Source organism: Haliotis cracherodii, unplaced genomic scaffold (genome assembly GCF_022045235.1).
Source record: "Haliotis cracherodii isolate W230 unplaced genomic scaffold, xgHalCrac1.p SCAF_4, whole genome shotgun sequence".
NCBI lineage: Eukaryota > Metazoa > Mollusca > Gastropoda > Lepetellida > Haliotidae > Haliotis > Haliotis cracherodii.
Window position 1 is genome coordinate 5,714,574 of NW_027266297.1, and position 21,481 is coordinate 5,736,054.

The 21,481-nt window shown below is 38.7% G+C and overlaps 1 protein-coding gene across 1 annotated transcript; it reads left to right on the top strand.

Annotated features, from left to right (window-relative positions):
- Positions 1 to 5,414: 5,414 nt before the first annotated feature.
- LOC139479163 (uridylate-specific endoribonuclease B-like) lies at positions 5,415 to 20,817 on the top strand. Its single transcript, XM_071261950.1, has 6 exons — positions 5,415 to 5,492; positions 9,021 to 9,121; positions 10,444 to 10,545; positions 13,627 to 13,858; positions 15,331 to 15,475; positions 16,271 to 20,817. Exons 1-6 carry the CDS (start codon positions 5,467 to 5,469, stop codon positions 16,526 to 16,528), a joined length of 864 nt encoding a protein of 287 aa, XP_071118051.1. The 5' UTR covers positions 5,415 to 5,466; the 3' UTR covers positions 16,529 to 20,817.
- The last annotated feature ends 664 nt before the right edge of the window (positions 20,818 to 21,481 follow it).

Here is a 21,481-nt window from a genome sequence, read left to right on the forward strand (position 1 = left end):
TATGCCTACTGACAATGACTGCAAAATAGTACTATTATATGAATATTACCTTCCGTGGTCATGCGACCGTCAAATCGGCTGTTTCAATCAGAGGTGGTTTATTGTGATTTGACAACCTCTGATTGACCGAGTAATTTCCAAATTCGTGTTAGAATGTTATATATTATGGAAACTTGCCATACAACCTATGAACTGTTCATTTACCATTGAAATACACTGACAACACTAGTTTTCAAACAGGAACGGTATTAATAATGCGGGAACATATGATCAAAGCAAAGACACGTTACAGTCAGTCTGTCACATCGGTTAATCTGGTAAAGTGATTGAATTATGGCATCAGTCATTTGACCAAACGACTAACGACATAAAGGTCAGATATGGTTATAATTCACAAAATTTATCGCTACAATTTATACATTGAAAGTTTCAGCCCCCATTCACTTATTTCACCAGTTTAGTCTACTCTTGCACCTGTTGCACAGGACATTGCACCTCCTAGTTGTCTTGCACCACCGCAGTTACAATGCAGATATCCTTGACCACCTTTGAGTGCCGGAAACAAAACAACATTATTTGTTTTACTGTCCAACTGTCCTTCAATTCTTGGTCAGTTTTTGTAAATGAATAAAAGTGAATATAAATAATGGTATTTGAAAGTTACACAGATACAGTATTGTTTGGAGTGAAAAGAGTGTGTCCACAGACGAAACGATACTCAATTATCTTCCACTTACAGCAAATTATTATGTATATTAATGTAAAATTCTTTAAAAGATCTGTACATTTAATGACTCTGTTAAGGAGCTAGAATTTCATGTACAAATTATTCACAAACGTCAGAAAATGGACCATGTCAGGAATAGGGCGAATATCAGAATCTCTGCCCAAGTAATGTCCACTAAGCCTGCACATACTCGTACTACGACCCGTTAGGCCAGCCCCGTGGTCCTGTAGGGTCTGGTGTAAAATCGTGGCATCTAATGTGAATTAAATTTGAAAAAGAAAGAAAGAAAAAAGTAGTCAAGAACCCCTATACATGCAGCTGGGATAGGTACACATATACATTATCAACCAAGAACGGTGAACATATGTGCAAAGCATGACTAGTCTCAGCTCAGATTGTCTTATCTTCTTGTTACGTAAATGGAGGACGTTTCAATGCAGTCATTTATTCAAATGACTATTTTGACAGATTGACATTCACATATACACTCTGCACACAGCGAACTTAGCACAGGACCAGGGTGGACTTTGTTGATGTTTTAAGATATATATGTTTTAAAGTAAATATTTCTATATCAACTCGCTTCCACCAGTATTATCATTTGAGCTTAGCAATATCCTCATTCATTGCACGCACGTGACAGCGAGAATCACCCTCTTTCAATACTAATAAGAATTAGGTGACAACAACTTTCAAACTCGTTCTCCATAACAAAATACTACACTTTTTTGGTAGCGGAACAGATGATAATAATAATTCCTTTAGTATCTATCTTCGGCGTAAAACTGAAAACTCCTTCAGCAGGCTTGTACTAATTTTTATCCCCGATCTGAATTCGAAATTAGTTTGTTTGTTGTTTAACGCCACACTCAGCAATATTCCAGCTATATGACGGTGGTCTGTAAATTATTGAGTCTGGACCAGACAATCCATTGATTGACACCATGAGCATCGATCCACGCAGTTGGGTTACGATGACATGTATCAACCAAGTCAGCGAGCCTGACCACCCGATCCCGTTATAGTCGCCTCTAAGGACAAGCATTGTCGCCTTTTACGACAAGAATGGGTTGCTGAAAACCTATTCTAACCCGGACCTACACGGCCCCGAAAACACCTAACTACCTGTATACCTAATAAAAGTACGTATCTATATTATCTATTCATATGAACATATCATTCATATTACGCTGAATTCGATTCCCACGTGTGTACAAATGTAAAACCCATGTCTGATGTCAGCTCTGTGATATTGCTGGAATAATGCTAACACCCCTACTCGCTCATTGACATGCCGTATGTTGTTGAGAGTGAGTGAGTGAGTATGGTTTTACGCCGCTATTAGCAATATTCCAGCAATATCACGGCGGGGGACACTAGAAATGGGCTTCACACATTGTACCCATGTCGGGAATCGAACCCGGGTCTTCCACGTGTCGATCGAACGCTTTAACCACTAGGCTACCCGACCGCCCCATGTTGTTGAGATATCTGTGATTGGATGTCGCTGGAACAGTATTCCGGATGTATCACGACGTGTCGATAATAAAAGCCCAACTGCTGCAGTCCACAATTCATGATAAGATCGAATCGTGGATTCGCATCATCTGAAATGAGAAATTATCAAACTCAGACACTTTCTCAAATCTCCTCTCTTACAAGCCCCGGAGCATAAAACAGTCACTCATTCAATTCCACCCATCAGCCTATATACTTATCAAATTCTCAGCTCTGAAATTAAGGGACTTGAAGGGTCCTTAATACGCGTGTGTTCCTTATATACTAATTTTTATTTAACCTCATATACATAAGCATATTTCAGGGACTTTATGCCAGTTTACAAATCGCATATGCCAGGAAGAGTGAGTGAGTTTAACAGTATTCCAGTTATAACACGGTGTGTCAGATTAATGTGGGAGGAAAGCCCGAAGTGATGCAGGTCTTAGGCGTTTTTGTCACTTCGGCAAAACCCACGAACACAGGTATGGTGCTGACAAACCTAGACACATAATCGCGGGGAATCGGGACTCGAACCCACAGTCACAGGTTTCGGGCGTGCCCAAGGGACGCAACTATGCACATCACTTAGACGACTGGGCCTCCCATGCCAACAAGAACTCTCACTGTCATACCAGAAGGTGAGTGAGTTTAGTTTAACGCCTCTTTGAACAGTATTTCAGTTATATCACGGCCCGTGAGCTTAATGTGGGAGGAAGTCGGAAGTAATGTATGTTTTTATACATTGACCATGTCACTGACAAACCAAGAAACAGAATGACGGCGAATCTGGGATTCGAACTTACGATCACTGGTTTCTGGCACTCACAAGGGAGGCAACCCTGCACAGCGATTTGCTACCCCTTGTATAGACAACTGGGCCACTCGTGCCTGTCAGAGAGCGAGATATGGACTGCCTGGTTACACGTGTATGGCCACAGAATACATACCTGATTTGTAATGGCCTTATCAATGTTGCACTTTACATCGAGGGAAATAAACCGAACTCGTGGTATGATATGATCAGGTCACCAATACCAGAACTGACCTTTACCCAGGAGATTTTGGCATCGTGCTAATTGCCAATTAAAAAGAGAATTGGCATCACTTACAGCATTACTGGTGGACGACTCAATATCAGGCGGGGATGCAGCCTTTCTTTTTAGAATAGAGTGGGTCGGGGTTGTGTGTGTTTTTGGAAGGAGAGGTGCACTTACAACACAAACATTTTTGCACATAATTCTGGAAACAATTTGCGTGTGTCGGTCAACACTTAGTGAAGAAATGTTATTTTGTTGAAACTAAGCCACCAAATGATTTAGTTATACGTTCTTAATTTGTCAACCTGATCAGAATACTCGAAAAAGGGTTTGAGGCTCACCCATGCACGAACCACCCACCCTCATTCTGGATCAGTTGATTATTTTGACAAGAAGAGAGTTCTTTGACTTTGCAGAGTTCATTCTGTTTTAGGGTTGATGTCATGGTGCACGTGACGTATGTGCACAGCTAAACACACGTGGCTGTTACATGACACTAAACTGTACAATGACAATATGATACTAGTATTCAAGACCACCCACACTGTACGAGTTTATATAATATGTATTCCCTTTCTGAAAGTGAATGTACCTTCAGTTTAAGGGAATACCTGTCACCCCTAGGTTAAAGGTTGACCCACCACCCCCATCACGTGGGTACTATGTGAGAAGTCCATTTCTAGTGTTGCCCGCCGTGATAATGCGGGAATATTGCTAAAAGCGGCGTAAAACCACACTCACTCACTCTACAACATACACACAGGTGTCAACTGTCAGGTTTCTCTTCTGTGTCATCAGTAGAGCCAACATCGTTCATTGACCTTTGTGTGAGATAGTGTGTCCCAACGTCAGATAACCCAGAGACAACCCATTCGCAATAGCCGCGCCCCTACCGCGCTATGCCTTGAGGTACAAAAATAAATGTCAACTCTTGTATTGACATGAAAAAAACCCACATCCATTACTGTAAATAGTGGTTGTTTATGGTATATTTAGGTAAAATGGCATTGCATGTAAATGTACTCTTTGAAGGGACGATTATTTATTTATTTAAAAAAAATGTTTTTTACTTGTTTATTCATTTTATTTTTTAATTATTTTTTGTTTGTTTGGGGGGCGGGGCGTGTATTACACCTCGGGGCTACCCTGATTAATAATATTCCACACTATGCAAATGGTCCCTCGCGGGAGGGCGAAAATAAAATTTAAAAAAATGGTTTTCACTTTAACTTATTTTATGACAATTTAAGGTTTTGAACACTTGGTATGACGTAGATTGAGTCGCTTTGCTTCAGAAACTAATTGTTAATAATAAAAAAATGTAGATGAAGAAAGATCAAGATGTCCTTGCTTTTGATTAATGTGTGCAGTGGTAGCGGGTCTTTTATAATTTTGTTATCACGTTGTGGCATACTTTTTATCGAATCCAAGGATTTCCGATAATTATCCTGGGTGAACCTGATGAGTGTCATACCTCTGCTGGTTGGTCTCACCAAAGTGGTAAATATTTCCTGCTTTTCTCCCACACTGATCTCACACTCCTTTTTTTATACCCGAAACACTGTTCAAAGCGGCATGAATCCAAAGCCACCCAGTTACTAAGTGATATAACCTACCCATTTTGTACGGATATAAAGGAACGATAAATCCATAGTTTTATTTATTAAGTGTTGAGTATATGACCATGATGTATGAGATCATATTACTTGTTGCATCAACTTTCTGAGCAAAGTCAAAACATTAATTCCGTAGATAATCAAATGAAGCTGTTGCGAAATGCTGATATTTCATATAGGCATACGTGGCATATATCACTCTTATGCCTATATTGTATCATAGGCGAAATTCTGTAAAAATGGCTCAAAATATTTTCAAAATATCTGTTCAAAACAGAAAAGCGTCATTTTATGCAATACACTCATTTGTCATTTATCAGTGTCATATTTACTTTAAAAAATGATTTAAGATGTTTCAGGTGGAAAACTCAGAAATAGAAATTGACGTGAAAAAGTTCGAAGCAAGTCTAAAGATACGCCCGGGTCTACTGGCAACTCACAACAGCGCCGTTCCCTCCCGCATTCCTATATATGCGGAGAATCCTATTACACCTTGCGGTGCATGGAGTTTGCTGTGACCCCGCAGTGCACCGAGGTGGCAAAGGCACACGGAAGCAGCGAAGCGGAACACACCTGCAGCTTCAACATGGCTTACTACCAAGACGACAGCGCGTATGTGTTGTAAATATATTGATGTATCAGTAAATTCCACACTATTTCATTTTCTGAACTCATTCCTTTGTTTGCTGAGATATTGAGTATGCAATAACGACGATGAATGTGGGCGATGTCGGATGATTTCCTGGGTCACAGTGAACTGAGAGTCGGGAGTCGCCCAGTTTCAGTCAACCATATCACCTTTCACCGGCAATATCCAAGCTATCGACTAGATTATTTTCTTTTTACGTCACGTGCGTTAATACGTTAAATGGGTGCTAGTTGTAACTGGCATCTGTAGAATATTAAACTTTATAACAACTTCATGAATAACAATATGTGTGAACAGTCAGCCCTCAGAGCATGGGGCAGTGAGATGACGTCAGAATCAAATGACGTCACAAACTATTTTACGTCTCAGCTTTAATGCATTTTATTACCCACGTGGTGAAGATACAGGTGGTAAGATACTAAATCCGTACGTCACACGTGTGTCGTACAAGGTTGACCTTGTTTTATTCGTTTTGATTGGATAACCGTGACCTCTGTCACACCGGGACTACTTTTTTCATTCATAAAAAATCGCGAGACGTCATTCATTTTGCGATTACAAGGCAGAACTGAAGAAATTCATGAGAACGAGAGATATTTACAAACACTTTATTAAACCAAACAAGAAAGTAACACGCATCAAATTCGGTTTGCATTCAATATAAGTTATGCATAGAGCTCCTACAGACGTATAATCGAGCTAGATCTATAAATCGATTTACAATGTACGACTGCCGATCGAGCGCGTCCCTTGAGCGTGACGCACCCGACCATTTTCGCAACTTTCAATTTGATTTAACGTAAACGGATAAGCGTGGTGAAATGAAGCCTGTTTAAACTATCTGGACAGATATCTAGACTTACTTGGGATGATCCGGTTGTGCCATCGGTGTCCCCTTTGAAGCGTATTTTGTGGCGCTGTTTCGGTAGGTGTTGTTGTTCATGAATGAACGAACACGACAGCACGACCAGATACTTAAAGTTCACAGTTCCGATAAAAATCATTCGAAAACTCCGTGGAAGTGTGCCTGACTTCTGATTTTGTGGCCCCAAACATCCCAAATGTGAACAGTAACATTCCCTATCTCTAGCGTAAAACGCTGTGAGTGGATCGTGGTTGTCTTTTCTTATTCCGGTGGCGACCTTGCCCTTCGATCGTTCGAAGCTGTCACTGACATGCAAGCAGACTTGAGTTTGTTGATTTTCACGTCTTCAGTAAAGGGTGGTACAGTTAACATGAATGTCTTTGGCGAACAGTCTGATTTCCCTCTTCCAAAATGGTACGGACATGATATAAATTCAGCTGATAGATCAAGGAAACCGAACCATTTTGATTGCACAGACAGGACCCCGGCAGTGTGACCGACTGTTGGTCCGATATTCAAAGCGCGGCGCTAGTGTGACATTTCAAATTTTCTTATCGGTGTCCTGCGTACTAACAACATGGCGCTTGAATTACCATAAGTTGAAGACTTTCTTCCAAAAGGATCTTGAGCGTCGGTGCTGGTTTGTTTGCAAACAGAACAGCAGGCGCATGTTGTTAATTAATGCGTATGCATAAACATGTCAACAATGCCCATATTTGGTCATATATCAATATTCATGCGCAACCACATTTTGCCACCGGTTTCAGTTTGGTGTGTCAACGAACGAAAGTTGTTATGTATTTACACTTAAATATATATTTAACGTGGGTAATAAATAAAATACCACACTCATTCTCGTTAGATACCATTTTTACGAAACTCGTGAACTTTCTATGGTATCTGACCTCGCTTTCGCTCGGTCAGATACCATAGAAAGTCCACTCGTTTCGTAAAAATGGTATCTAACGAGAATGAGTGTAGTATTCTCTATTTATCATCCAAAACTGGCTCCCACCAGAGATATCGCTCGGTTGCATTGTAAATATCCCTGCAACATGAAAATGCATCACAATGCTATGCAGACCAAATAGCATCATTAATGGATCTGAGGCTGATGCTGTTGGCATTACTTTTTACACTTAAGACACTGCTTATTGCTGTCTACAAAGAATGATGTTGGATGATCAATAAAATCTCACCCTTGTGTCTTTTGATATCAAATATATCAACCCTTGTCAATAAAAGTTTAAAGACTCTTGTAGATATATTTGATATCAAAAGACACTGGGTGAGATTCTCCATTGACTAGCCATGAGAATCTTAGCTTTCCATGATATTTATTAAAGCTTAAAATATTTTCATACAGATACACATTTTTTGATAGTCTGACATATATTCAGCCATTGCATATGATATTTAATAAACTTCATATGTAAATCTGTTAATAATTTATCATATTTTGTAAATGGCAGCATTTTACATCATGTATCAGCCATATTAAAATAAAGTGAATGTCATTTACAGTACAATGCCTCTGATATTTGTTTGGCATTTATGTATCTTTTCTATTTTGTGAGCATACACAAATTCCAAGATGCTTACTGGAGCTCTATACAAATTCTTATAAATTTCATGAAATTAATCTTCCAGGTGTGCTAGGAACATGATGTAAGCTCATCATTTGGTAAACAAACATAAATGATATAAATACTGAAAATGTGAATGACAGTATTTAGCGTTTCCTGATGTCCATATTAAGCTTAAATATAAAAAAAAATATTGCTGAAAGGTGGAGAATATATTATTGATATTTTGATAACCATGATAATATGCAACTGACCCCCTGATGGTTTATTGTCCCTGCGGTGTTTTATTGTATGATAAACAACTCCCAGTCGTCATTTATTTGTTACGTACATGTATAGAGGTGACTACTGAGGCTATTTGACTGTTGTGGTTGTATTGCAGTAGTATCCCACACCATTGCAGTAAACTTAGGATAGAAGTAACCCAACTTGAAGGCTTGATAACTATATTAATCATTGTAATAGAAATAAATAAAGTATTGCCTGACAATGTCAAAGTCGGCCATATGGTTTATTTATAACTAATTGCAACTATTGAAACTATCAATTCTTATGCATACTTTCGACAATGCTATTGGCATTTTAAACTTCCTGTCGATATAGTACTGTCGCAGGGCAAGCAATTGCAATACATTGATAGTTTGATATATATTGTTACACTCCTAATATTGTACATACTTTAGGCCTGTGGTCTCTTTGGGGGCTTGGTTGGTACATGCGTCCAAGGCACCACAATTTGCTGTGCAGATTTGCATCCCTTGGGGATGCCAGAAACCTATGATTGTGGCTTTGAATCGTGCCTCACCGATTATATTCCGAGGTATGTCAGCACCATACCTGTGCTCATGGGCTTCAAAAAAGTGGTAAACATCTGAGACATGTATCACGTCTGGTTTTCCTCCCACATTAAGTAGACGCCATGATAATACAGGAATACTGTTAAAATGCAGTTAAACCCATCACTCACTGTAGACTCTTCAAAAAGAATAAAGATTGATTGTTAATTTTCGTTTATTCTTTCTTGTTGACTTTGATACCAGGTTTGAAGCAGATGGTGATCTATCTGACGCGATATCCAAGCTATGGGAAATGGATGATAACAAGTGTTACCCAGGGCAACAGTATGAGGTCGACCTGCAGGGTGAGTGACAAGGACACATTTTTTCACAAGTTTTCTTTCAATGAACAGCTTCCCTTGAATAAACAAGCTTGATCATCTTCCTGAGGCAAGGGAGTTAACTGCCTATAAAAGTTTAGTTTCCACCCTTGCTGAACTAGGCTGGAACTATGGAGTTACATATTGGCCGGATTAACCAGTCTAGGCATAGTTCAATCAAAATCGTGTAATGATATCGACATCCGGTTCAAACACAACAAGACGACTGCCATTCAGATTTTGGCCGATTGCAGGATTTGCAGATCGGGTGTACTGTCAACTGGGCATTGACAATGATGGAAATTGGACTTTTCCAGTCAGTCAACTTCCTTGCCTCGAGAAGGTGCAAACTATGTACTACTCAATTGTTGATAGGAACATACCAAGCCATTTGAAACAGAAATGTCCTTATCTGAAGTTGAGAAGCATATTTATAGTAGTGACTAACTGCCCAAAGTGTCATAGACGGACAGAGATCTTCTGATTCTGCATCCATAGGAATCCTGTCTCTCAGGCAGCAACCCATGCTTGTTGTAAGAGGCGACCAGGGGCATAGCTTGGGGAAATTAAAATATGAGCAATCATATGACAGTATTATTTTTCTTAAACAGTCATAAGATTTATCAAACACAAAGACAAACACAAGCAGGCCTGTGCAACGTGTCGAAAACAGTGATATCACTAAATATGCTTACCACATTCTGTAAATAACACAAATTAAGTATAAGACTCAAACTCAGATATCCTCTTGAAATATAAATTGTCAGTGCTAGAGAATATCCACTCTAGATTATCCACCGAAACAGATTCCATATGGCGTAGAGAGCAAAGAGCTGTGAAAAATATATGAATAGACCACAGAAAATCACTGATGACACCAGCTGTTTGTGAAAAAGGGAAAAGGAAATGTAACTAGCAAACAACAACATCGAACCAACTCAACAACAATGTTGACACTGATAGGCGGGTCATCCTGTAAATTAACGAAAGATTATGTAACTATATATGACGGAAACCAAGAATACAGTAAAGTACTTTTTCAAAAATTATTTTGTTTTACTTTATTTTATTTTTGTAACGATTTCAAAGTGTAACTGTAAGCACATGCATTTTGTGCTACGGTAGCTGTGCTCCTGGCGACTAACAGATTCGGGTTGTCAGGCTCGCTGACTTGGTTCATGCATGTCATCGTATCCCAATTGCGTAGATCGATCCTGTCTGTTGCCTTTTACGACAATAAATGTGATAAGGGGGTTTGTTGATATCATACGATAATTGGTTAGTGATAATGTGATGTATTCTTGCAGGATATGTTACAAGTAGTCGCCGTGTGAACAAGGACTTTGCCCGGGACAAGCTGATCTCATGGTTTGATGAAGAAGAAATTTTCTCAAGACCAACATACAAAGGTTGAAATTTGCTATTCTAAGGATATTGTTTGCAAGAGCTGTTTTTTATAGATAAACCAGTCCTAAAGTTTGAAACTAATGATGGAAAATGCTGTTAGAACCAAAATATGATATTAAGATCTATTACTGTATGCATAATACAAGGTGAGAGGTCAGAGGATTGACCATGTGTTAGCGGGTTACAATGGCATCGCCCTGTTGTGTTCTCTCTGAAGAACATTAAAGTCTTCATTAAATTCTAACCATCATATCAACAGTCCAAAGAATATCTTGAACATTATACAGTGCTAGTCTGTTGCAGTGTGGAGTTGTAATGTTGTAACTTTGTTGTGTAGTATTGTACTGTGTTGCATTCTGTAGTTTGGTGGGGCGGTCGGGTAGCCTTGTGGTTTAAGCATTCACTCGTCATGCCGAAGACCTGGGTTCGATTCCCAACATGTGACAATGTGTGAAGCCCATTCTTGGTTTCCCCAGCCATGATATTGCTTGAATATTGCTAAAAGCGGCGTAAAACATACTCACTCACTGAAGTGTAGTGTTGTACTCTGTTGTAGTCTAGTGTTGTACTCTGTTGTAATGTAGAGGTGTATTCTGTTGTAGTCTAGTGTTGTACTCTGTTGTAATGTAGAGGTGTATTCTGTTGTAGTCTAGTGTTGTACTCTGTTGTAATGTAGAGTTGTAGTCTGTTGTAGTCTAGTGTTGTACTCTGTTGTAATGTAGAGTTGTATTCTGTTGTAGTCTAGTGTTGTACTCTGTTGTAATGTAGAGTTGTATTCTGTTGTAGTCTAGTGTTGTACTCTGTTGTAATGTAGAGTTGTAGTCTGTTGTAGTCTAGTGTTGTACTCTGTTGTAATGTAGAGTTGTAGTCTGTTGTAGTCTAGTGTTGTACTCTGTTGTAATGTAGAGGTGTATTCTGGTGTAGTCTAGTGTTGTACTCTGTTGTAATGTAGAGTTGTAGTCTGTTGTAGTCTAGTGTTGTACTCTGTTGTAATGTAGAGGTGTATTCTGGTGTAGTCTAGTGTTGTACTCTGTTGTAATGTAGAGTTGTATTCTGTTGTAGTGTAGTGTTGTACTCTGTTGTAATGTAGAGTTGTAGTCTGTTGTAGTCTAGTGTTGTACTCTGTTGTAATGTAGAGTTGTAGTCTGGTGTAGTGTAGTGTTGTACTTTGTTGTAATGTAGAGTTGTAGTCTGGTGTAGTCTAGTGTTGTACTCTGTTGTAATGTAGAGTTGTAGTCTGTTGTAGTCTAGTGTTGTACTCTGTTGTAATGTAGAGTTGTATTCTGTTGTAGTCTAGTGTTGTACTCTGTTGTAATGTAGAGTTGTAGTCTGTTGTAGTCTAGTGTTGTACTCTGTTGTAATGTAGAGTTGTAGTCTGGTGTAGTCTAGTGTTGTACTCTGTTGTAATGTAGAGTTGTATTCTGTTGTAGTGTAGTGTTGTACTCTGTTGTAATGTAGAGTTGTAGTCTGTTGTAGTCTAGTGTTGTACTCTGTTGTAATGTAGAGTTGTAGTCTGGTGTAGTGTAGTGTTGTACTTTGTTGTAATGTAGAGTTGTAGTCTGGTGTAGTCTAGTGTTGTACTCTGTTGTAATGTAGAGTTGTAGTCTGTTGTAGTCTAGTGTTGTACTCTGTTGTAATGTAGAGTTGTAGTCTGTTGTAGTCTAGTGTTGTACTCTGTTGTAATGTAGAGTTGTACTCAGTTGTAGTCTAGTGTTGTACTCTGTTGTAATGTAGAGTTGTAGTCTAGTGTTGTACTCTGTTGTAATGTAGAGGTGTATTCTGTTGTAGTCTAGTGTTGTACTCTGTTGTAATGTAGAGTTGTAGTCTGTTGTAGTCTAGTGTTGTACTCTGTTGTAATGTAGAGTTGTAGTCTGTTGTAGTCTAGTGTTGTACTCTGTTGTAATGTAGAGTTGTAGTCTGTTGTAGTCTAGTGTTGTACTCTGTTGTAATGTAGAGTTGTAGTCTGTTGTAGTCTAGTGTTGTACTCTGTTGTAATGTAGAGTTGTAGTCTGTTGTAGTCTAGTGTTGTACTCTATTGTAATGTAGAGTTGTATTCTGGTGTAGTCTAGTGTTGTACTCTGTTGTAATGTAGAGGTGTATTCTGTTGTAGTCTAGTGTTGTACTCTGTTGTAATGTAGAGTTGTATTCTGTTGTAGTCTAGTGTTGTACTCTGTTGTAATGTAGAGTTGTATTCTGGTGTAGTCTAGTGTTGTACTCTGTTGTAATGTAGAGTTGTATTCTGTTGTAGTGTAGTGTTGTACTCTGTTGTAATGTAGAGTTGTATTCTGTTGTAGTCTAGTGTTGTACTCTGTTGTAATGTAGAGTTGTATTCTGTTGTAGTCTAGTGTTGTACTCTGTTGTAATGTAGAGTTGTATTCTTTTGTAGTCTAGTGTTGTACTCTGTTGTAATGTAGAGTTGTATTCTGTTGTAGTCTAGTGTTGTACTCTGTTGTAATGTAGAGGTGTATTCTGGTGTAGTCTAGTGTTGTACTCTGTTGTAATGTAGAGTTGTATTCTGGTGTAGTCTAGTGTTGTACTCTGTTGTAATGTAGAGGTGTATTCTGTTGTAGTCTAGTGTTGTACTCTGTTGTAATGTAGAGGTGTATTCTGTTGTAGTCTAGTGTTGTACTCTGTTGTGATGTAGAGTTGTATTCTGTTGTAGTCTAGTGTTGTACTCTGTTGTAATGTAGAGGTGTATTCTGGTGTAGTCTAGTGTTGTACTCTGTTGTAATCTAGAGGTGTATTCTGTTGTAGTCTAGTGTTGTACTCTGTTGTAATGTAGAGTTGTATTCTGGTGTAGTCTAGTGTTGTACTCTGTTGTAATGTAGAGGTGTATTCTGGTGTAGTCTAGTGTTGTACTCTGTTGTAATGTAGAGTTGTATTCTGGTGTAGTCTAGTGTTGTACTCTGTAATGTAGAGGTGTAATCTGGTGTAGTCTAGTGTTGTACTCTGTTGTAATGTAGAGTTGTAGTCTGTTGTAGTCTAGTGTTGTACTATGTTGTAGTCTAGTGTTGTACTCTGTTGTAATGTAGTGTGAAATTCTGTTATAGTTTGTTGTAGTCTTTTGTTGTATTCTGTTGCAGCCTTCAGGGACCTGCTGGACAACTATGAGCTGGAGCGTGGGGAGGTGGAGGTTGTGACGTGGGAGGAGCGCAAGGAGAACTGGGAGTTCCTGAGTCTCATCGTGGAGACTCCGGTCATGCAGGAGGCCCAGAGGATCCTTGTGGAGAGGGGCAAGGCTCCAGAAGATACGGACGACTTCAAGAAGCTCCTCCATGACATCTGGTTCAAGATGTACCACAGGAGGGGCGGAAGGTACACTAACGTTGTCCTGGAGCGTCAATACATACAGACGTGTCTCTTGTATTATAACCCAACTAACTCTTTCCTCACACACAGTTTCATTAAAGGAAGGCGTGTGCGTGAAGATCTGTGGATGCCTCCATAGTAGGCCATGTCAGGTGAACTTTCTGATCAGCCAATTAGTGAGAGAAGCATTCAGACTGGCATATCAGATATCTCTTTCCCAAGAACAAATACAATCAGGGAGTTCTGAATGTAAACAAATAGAGCAACACTATTTTTGTTGTGGATATTCCATATATCGTGTTGCTTCTGAGAGTATTTACATCTGAAAGGAGGACATTCTAGGATGTATTTGTGTTCTCTGGCTGTTTTCGATTGCAGAGATAAAAATTACTGAGTGAGTGAGTGAGTAGAATTCAACGTCACATCGGCAATATTTCAGCCATATTGTGACAATCAAAATTCTTGATTCAAAGTGGTAAAGAGATGAAGCTGAACACTGACATCCAATTGGCTGAAGAAACCAAGAAATCCTTTATTAGGTCAAAGTTCACTCAGGGTTCACCTGATGCAACCTTCTATGGTGTCATGAGATATTCATACAGAGAGGTATCATTTCAATCTGATTTTATGACATTTGTATGATCTGTTTGAGCTCAGCTAGATTGAGAGACCAGTACGGCTAAAACTGTGTTCTCAAGTGTATGATTTGTTTGGAGGCCACTATGAAAGTAACTTCACAGGTTGTCATGGAGGACAAAAGGTCACATGTAGAAGCATGATTAGGACCCCATGCTTGTCCTACGATTGATTGTGTCATTGCAACCCAAACATATAGATAGGTGCTCATGTCATCAGCCACTGGTTTGACTGGCCCAGACCCGATTATAAGAAAGGCAACATGATAACTTGACTATTGCCAATCTCATTAAAATCAGATCTTAGTTCTCACTATCCCTAAACAAAGATCCGAGGACATCCCATTACGGGTCAAGTTAGTCTGACCTTTTTCGCAAACTTTGATCGACCAATGGAATGACTGACGAGCAGTTGACGCTAGCCAGTCAGAAGGCAGCTTTCTCATACTTTTATGGCACTAGTTTCAAACTGGTGACTACGCTTCAAAATATATTGTGACAAATTCTCGATTAAACATTTGAAATCTGAACAAAAATACATTCTGGAATGGCTAACAGATGGCCCAGATTAAATGGATTCTGTCATAAAGTCTGTAAATGTCATTCGGAATACCCTAGGTTAAATTTTCAAGTTTGCATGATTAAAAAACACATTCCGACTGTCACTTTGTGATTGGTCAGATGAAGGTCATTCTGACGTGACTCTTAATGGGATGTACTGAAATCTTTGTTTTGCGGTAGCGAGAACTAAGATCTGATTTTGATGACGGAACAGAATATTGCTGACTGCAGCATAGAACAACACAAACAAATGTTACAATTCCATGGGGCATACAATTTCAGAGGTCCTGACTCCTGCAGCTTTGAGCATGTGTTTGTTGGGGAAGGCCGAGGTGACGAGTTCATCGGCCTGCACAACTGGTTACAGTTCTATCTTCAAGAGAAGGCTGGCAACATCAACTACCACGGTTTCTTCAGGAGGGAGACGGTGAGAGGAAAGAGATGAGCACAGAAACCTTACACCAACTTCACCAGCTCCATCTCTGACTGTAGAATATGCAACACAAAATAAATTAAAGATTCTTTCATATTACTAAATTCCCCGGCCACGTCATACCAAAAGACGTTAAAAGATGGTTCTTGTTGTAACCTTGTCTGGCGCTTGGCATTAAGGGGATAAAACAAGGACTGGTCGGCTCAGTCAGTATACTGTGTCTGAGTGGGGTATTCATGTTTAACTACGTCATGGTATCTCAGTGAGGTAGCACTATAAATCGGCATCAGTCTGGACTAGTACAAACAGCCTCGCAAACACACACACACACGTGCATGCATGTCGCTATATAAGTGCAATAATCTTGGACACGACGTTAAACCCAATTTCACCTCACCTCATATCACCACTTAATCGGTCAGCTCAGAGCGGCTGTGTAGCCTAGTGGTTAAAATGTTCGCTTGTTACACCAAAGCCCTGTGAAGAGCATTCTTTGATCTCTTTAGTAATCTACCTGTGAAGACGAGTAGAGTAATAGGTCTTCAGCAACCCATAATTGTCATAAGAGGCGACTATGCTTGTCGTAAGAGGTGACTAACGGGATCGGGTGGTCAGGCTCACTGACTTTTGATTGCGCAGGTTGATGCTAATGATGTCAGTCACTGGATTGTCTGGTCCATACTTGATTATTTATTATGTGTGAAGCCCATTTCTGATGTCCCCAACTGTGATATTGCTGGAATATTGCTAAAAACGGCAGAACACTCACACACTGACTTTGCCTTTCAGCTGACGGATGACGAAATCCCACGTCTTATAGCACTCCAGTTCTCCTGGAAGGGGATCAAGAGTAAGCCGATGTGCAGTTGTTTCCTGGGCACCAGTCCAGAGTTTGAGATTGCAGTGTACACCCTGTGTCTGCTCCTGGACAAGGACGGCAAGACGGATTGCCAGATGGGCGAGTACGAGGTCGAGATCGTTGTCCACTCTCACGGCTTCAAGAAGAAGCTTGGAACTGCATACATCGCTGCCGCACGCTTGTACTAGCATGACTAAAGTCGGGTACAGTGACAATATGTTGCCTAACAAATGAGATGCTGTATTCTTTAGATTACACAATCATAGCAGCAGATATCTGTCAGTTCCTATAATCAAATTTTCTTGTAGCCAAGCTCATTTAGTCATTTTATTTTGACAAAGACAAAAGTTTTGTTATCAGAATAAAGCTTATAATTGTAACATTATCATTTGAATTATTAATTATACCTTTTACTGTCACACTGTTACTGGAAAGTAAAGATTTTAATATTGAAGTTATTTTGGCAACATTTGTAAAAATTTTGTTAGTGGAGATATCAATGTACTATTATAGATAGATAGAGAATGGCTTATATTATCTGAATATATCACTTGAAATTGATATTTGCGTTGAAATATTAATACATATTTGCATTTTGAAATGATATCTCCAACATTTGTCAAGGAGGATTTGTCAATAGTTTATGTAATATTGAAACATTTGAAGTAGTTTATTGGTTGTGTGTTATCTCCCTTTATAAAATGTCTGCGCCTCAGGAATTCTGCCACACTAATACTCATGGAATGGTCCCCATGTTTGAATCTGTCCATATTTCTACATGATCATAATGTCCAATCTCACTCAAATCTGAGGACATCCTATTACAGGTTTTGTCAGAACAACAAACAGAGTGCTGCTTATGAGATCGCAAAAGTGAAAGACCGAATGTATTTTCCACCTCAAAAACTTTAACAAGAGGCATTCCGAACAACAGTTACAGGCTGTATGAGTGATTCCGAATGCTACACATTGCCTATCTCTCGCTTCATGGAGATAAACATTTTAAAAGAAAGAGACTATGACTCGTCAAGCCCTGCCATAAAACTCGGCCATCTATTAGACATTCCAGAATATTTCTTTGTTCAGTTTTCAAATTTTAAATCAACAACTTTGTCAAAATATTTCCAAAGCGTAGTCTGAAAAGGAAATGCCATTTTGAACTAGTGCCGTAAAGCTCGAGAAAGCTGCTTTCTGATTGGCTAATGTCAACATCCAGGTCAGTCGAAGTTTGCGAAAGGTCATTCTGATTTGACCTGTAATGATAACCTCGGATCTTGATTTTAGTGAGATTGTCATAATGTCAGAATGTCACACATTTAGTGGAGAAGTTGGAATATTTGTTTGTTTATTTTCTAGTCGTATACTAAACAAACAGGGTAATATATCAAGTACCCAGTACTGCTATTGTATTTCATATCTATGGTATTAACATATTGTATGGGCTATTATATCAGTCATGTTTTTATATATTTCTTGTAAACATGAATCTCGGGCATCTACATCGGACTCACATGGAAGCCGGTTTAAACCATTGATAGCTTCTGCCTGTTGTGTGATATATCTTGTACTTCTAAGCCAGTGTTTCCTGAACAGTTTTGTGTTGTAGTTTGACTATATTTATAGATGACCTGCTTTATGCTTGCCTCTGTTTGAGTTGCTTAGTAAATAGCGTTAGCTTGCCCCACTGGTGGTCCAGGTTTGAATCCTGTGGTTGGCCAAAATGTCTGTTTCTAGGCCAAAATGTCTGTTTCTACTCTGTATGGGAATACAGCTTCAAACTCATACAAACTTTATTGTTTCCAGTTGTTATTTGATTTCAAACATTTTTGGTAAGATTGACTTCAAAGGCAAGGGAATGAAATAATTGTAGGCAAACATTATTTAATAACCTACAGCTCATGAGCATGTAGCATTCATATAACTGTTGACTCTTGGTTGAAGCATAATCAGCACTGCTTGAAGCACTCATAAAATCTCCAACATCAGCAAGAATCTCCATACAGTAAGCAGATAGCCCTTGTGTCTCATTTGTTGAAATTTGTGTTTAAGATAGAAAACTTACAATTCAATATTATACCCACAAATAGCACCAGTCACTTGCTAAAAATCGAGTCATAGTTGATTTGGTTGTGAAGATTTGATGGCTTTTTATCTGTTTTTCACCATTATTTTTTTATTATGCTAATTGATTAACATTTGTCAGTGAAAATGGTGGTAATGTTAATAGAAAAATCGGTCCAGTCTCAAATGTTTTGTATTCATTTTCTATTATTTAATGTGCAATACCATGTTGATTACATTTTATATAACATGTATGTTCAGTTAATACAGGACTAAGAACACTGATATTTCCAGCAAATTCAGAGGTATAAATATAACCAGTAACTTACATTTAAGTTCAAATAAAATTGATGTTCTTTTGCTATTTATACAAACTGAGATATAAGTTTGCTAAAATGTTAAGAGTGGTTGGATGCAGCCATTAAATCAGCTGTTTCAGTGGTGATTATTGTGATTTGAAACCTCTGACATATCTGAGTATTTCCTAAAGCTTCGGTAAAATTCTGACTGTGTTGCTTGCTACTGATCGATAGTTAACAAGGCTCAGCCATTCTACAAGTTTTGCCAGATGCTTTATCAGATCCTCATACTTATTTTACATGCATTTTAATCCAAATGCATGTTAATCCAAGATATTGTTTTTATTGATCACTTGGTCTGGTCAAATTTACCCCCCAATTGAAGGGGAATCATAAATTAAAGAAATTGTCATTTTTATATTGAGTGTTACTTCCCCACTCATATTGACCTGCTTTGAAATTTTTTTAAACTAAAATAAGATAACAGACACAGCTCGAAGAAAAGAAAATTGTACAAAATCCACATTTGTAAACCAAGTAAAAATTAAAACATCTAAGATTGGCAAGAAAATGTTTTACCATACTTAAACGTTTCATCCATATCTACCGGTATATAAATGGTCACAAGGGCCTGGCTTACTTCATACTTGGAGTGAGGGGCAGTCGGGTAGCCTAGTGGTTAAAGCGTTAGCTCGTCACGCTGAAGACCCGGGTTCGATTCCCGACATGGGTACAATGTGTGAAGCCCATTTCTGGTGTCCCCCGCCGTGATATTGCTGGAATATTGCTAAAAGCGGCGTAAAACCATACTCACTCACTCACTCATACTTGGAGTGACTGACCAGTAGAGGTCACATGGTACTATAGCGCCATGGTTGAATCTAGTCTCCAGAAGTTGAATTGTGTTTGGTTGAGAATTCAGTTGATTTAGTATGTTACATGATCTGAAGAACACAAACAGGTGATTTAGAATTAGGGGACTCAAGAATTATGCAAGCTTTTGTGCCATATATTTATTATTAGACTTAGTTTCAGCATTTATTTTTTAGCGTGCCATCACAGTAACCTATAGGTATTATTTACAACTACAGGTGAGATATCACTGTAAGGTATTGGTCATTTAGTATTGTACTTATCACAGTATGGTTTGATTTATGGCTTGTTATGTTTGATGCTTTATTATCTGTTCTTTTTTTGTTTTGCAAACCCACATTAGAATAATCAATGGCAGCTTTTAAATTCTGTAGATAGGATGTTTTGAAATAGTTCTCAGGTCTAGACAGGCACTGTTTTGTTTGTGCATTGCCCTTAATCTGTCGGAGTTATCTCCCCTGGTCTTTCAGTCTGAAATGATGGATCATAGTGCACGCTTCATGCTGATTGGCTAAAATATTGCTTAGGCAGCAGAAAAGTCATGTTGACTCCATGTTTTCTCAGATATTGCTTTGTAGTAGTGTCATACTAGAAGAGGTTTGGGTTCAGGGCTCACCTGTACACAGCAATTGGACATGACGGTTGTAGCACCTATACTATAACATAGACTTACATTAGATGGGCAAAGATCACTTGGTGCATTTTGGTCATGGTCACAGTTGATTTAGTTTTTTTGCTAGATAGATGCACACTATTTGAAGTCATACCCTCTCATTAAAATTAAGTGAAGCAAAACTACTCGGTAGTACTGTCTTTTACCAGTATCAAATCTAAACGTAGATATATCATTGCTCAGTGGTGAAGGACCAGCGATTTACTATTCTGGAGGTCTGGAATATTTGATTTGAACGCAGCCAGAATGTCCAGTGAACAATTGGTATATTTGGCAGACGCAAATTATGATTCTCCAATATTTTCTGGATAAAACTGCTTAAATTTTGTTAAAAAATGGTTGTTAAAGATATACAGAAGGTGCTGACATGGTGCAGTGCTCTGAGGGTCTGCAATGTTGACTGCAATAATGCCATATTTGCCATCAATGCCTTTATACTTTACATGACATTACTGTTCGTGAAAGGGTACACCTTTACAATTCAGATGAATATGTTATATTCTAGGCACTATAATTCTTTACTATTTTATGTATTTCTGTAACTATTCTTGCAAGAAATAAAATCCTTCATCTAGTTATTGTTTTGCTTTTCACAGTTTTGTTATAGTTATGGCCTAATCATGTCTTTGATTGCCAAAGTATTTAAAGGCCATCAAGGGATACCCAAAGACTGAGAGACCTAAAGTTTCATGTGACTTGATACCAGGAATTCCTTTTCTGCATAGAGATTACTACAGGAGTGTCTGTCAGATACCATTTATCTTACAAGTTGAAAGTAAATAGTATCTGACAGGCACCAGTGCAGTAATCTGTTTCTCACACACTCTAAAATTGCCCCATTTTTGTTCGACGTGATGCATATTTGGTCTATTCTCATTATCACGGTGGTGCATGAATACATAACCCAACGGTCATTTGTGACGTTATCTGGCTTACGGCTTACTACTCATACCTTGTGATACCCTCCCCCAAAAACGTTTCCGACGTATCTGTGGATTATCAAGGCGATGATGATAATGTCAACTATATATGACATGAGAACACTTATCAACACTCTAACACCATAAAGTTTGACACATATGCAGGTGAATTTGACCGGACGAATAACTTATTTATGAATTACAATAAGGATTGTAGTCTTTCATAATCTGACCGTAGGCCATCAGCATGGAGTAGCCAATCACAGACCTCGTACATATATTTGATACCAGTTATCTAAAATGGGTTTATCACCC

Excerpts from the sequence above, each read along its gene's own strand:
- LOC139479163 (XM_071261950.1), top strand. The coding sequence starts at position 5,467 with ATGGCTTACTACCAAGACGACAGCGC. Across the intron at positions 10,546-13,626 it reads CTCAAGACCAACATACAAAG|CCTTCAGGGACCTGCTGGAC; the intron begins GTTGAAATTTGC and ends ATTCTGTTGCAG. Across the intron at positions 13,859-15,330 it reads TACCACAGGAGGGGCGGAAG|AGGTCCTGACTCCTGCAGCT; the intron begins GTACACTAACGT and ends ATACAATTTCAG.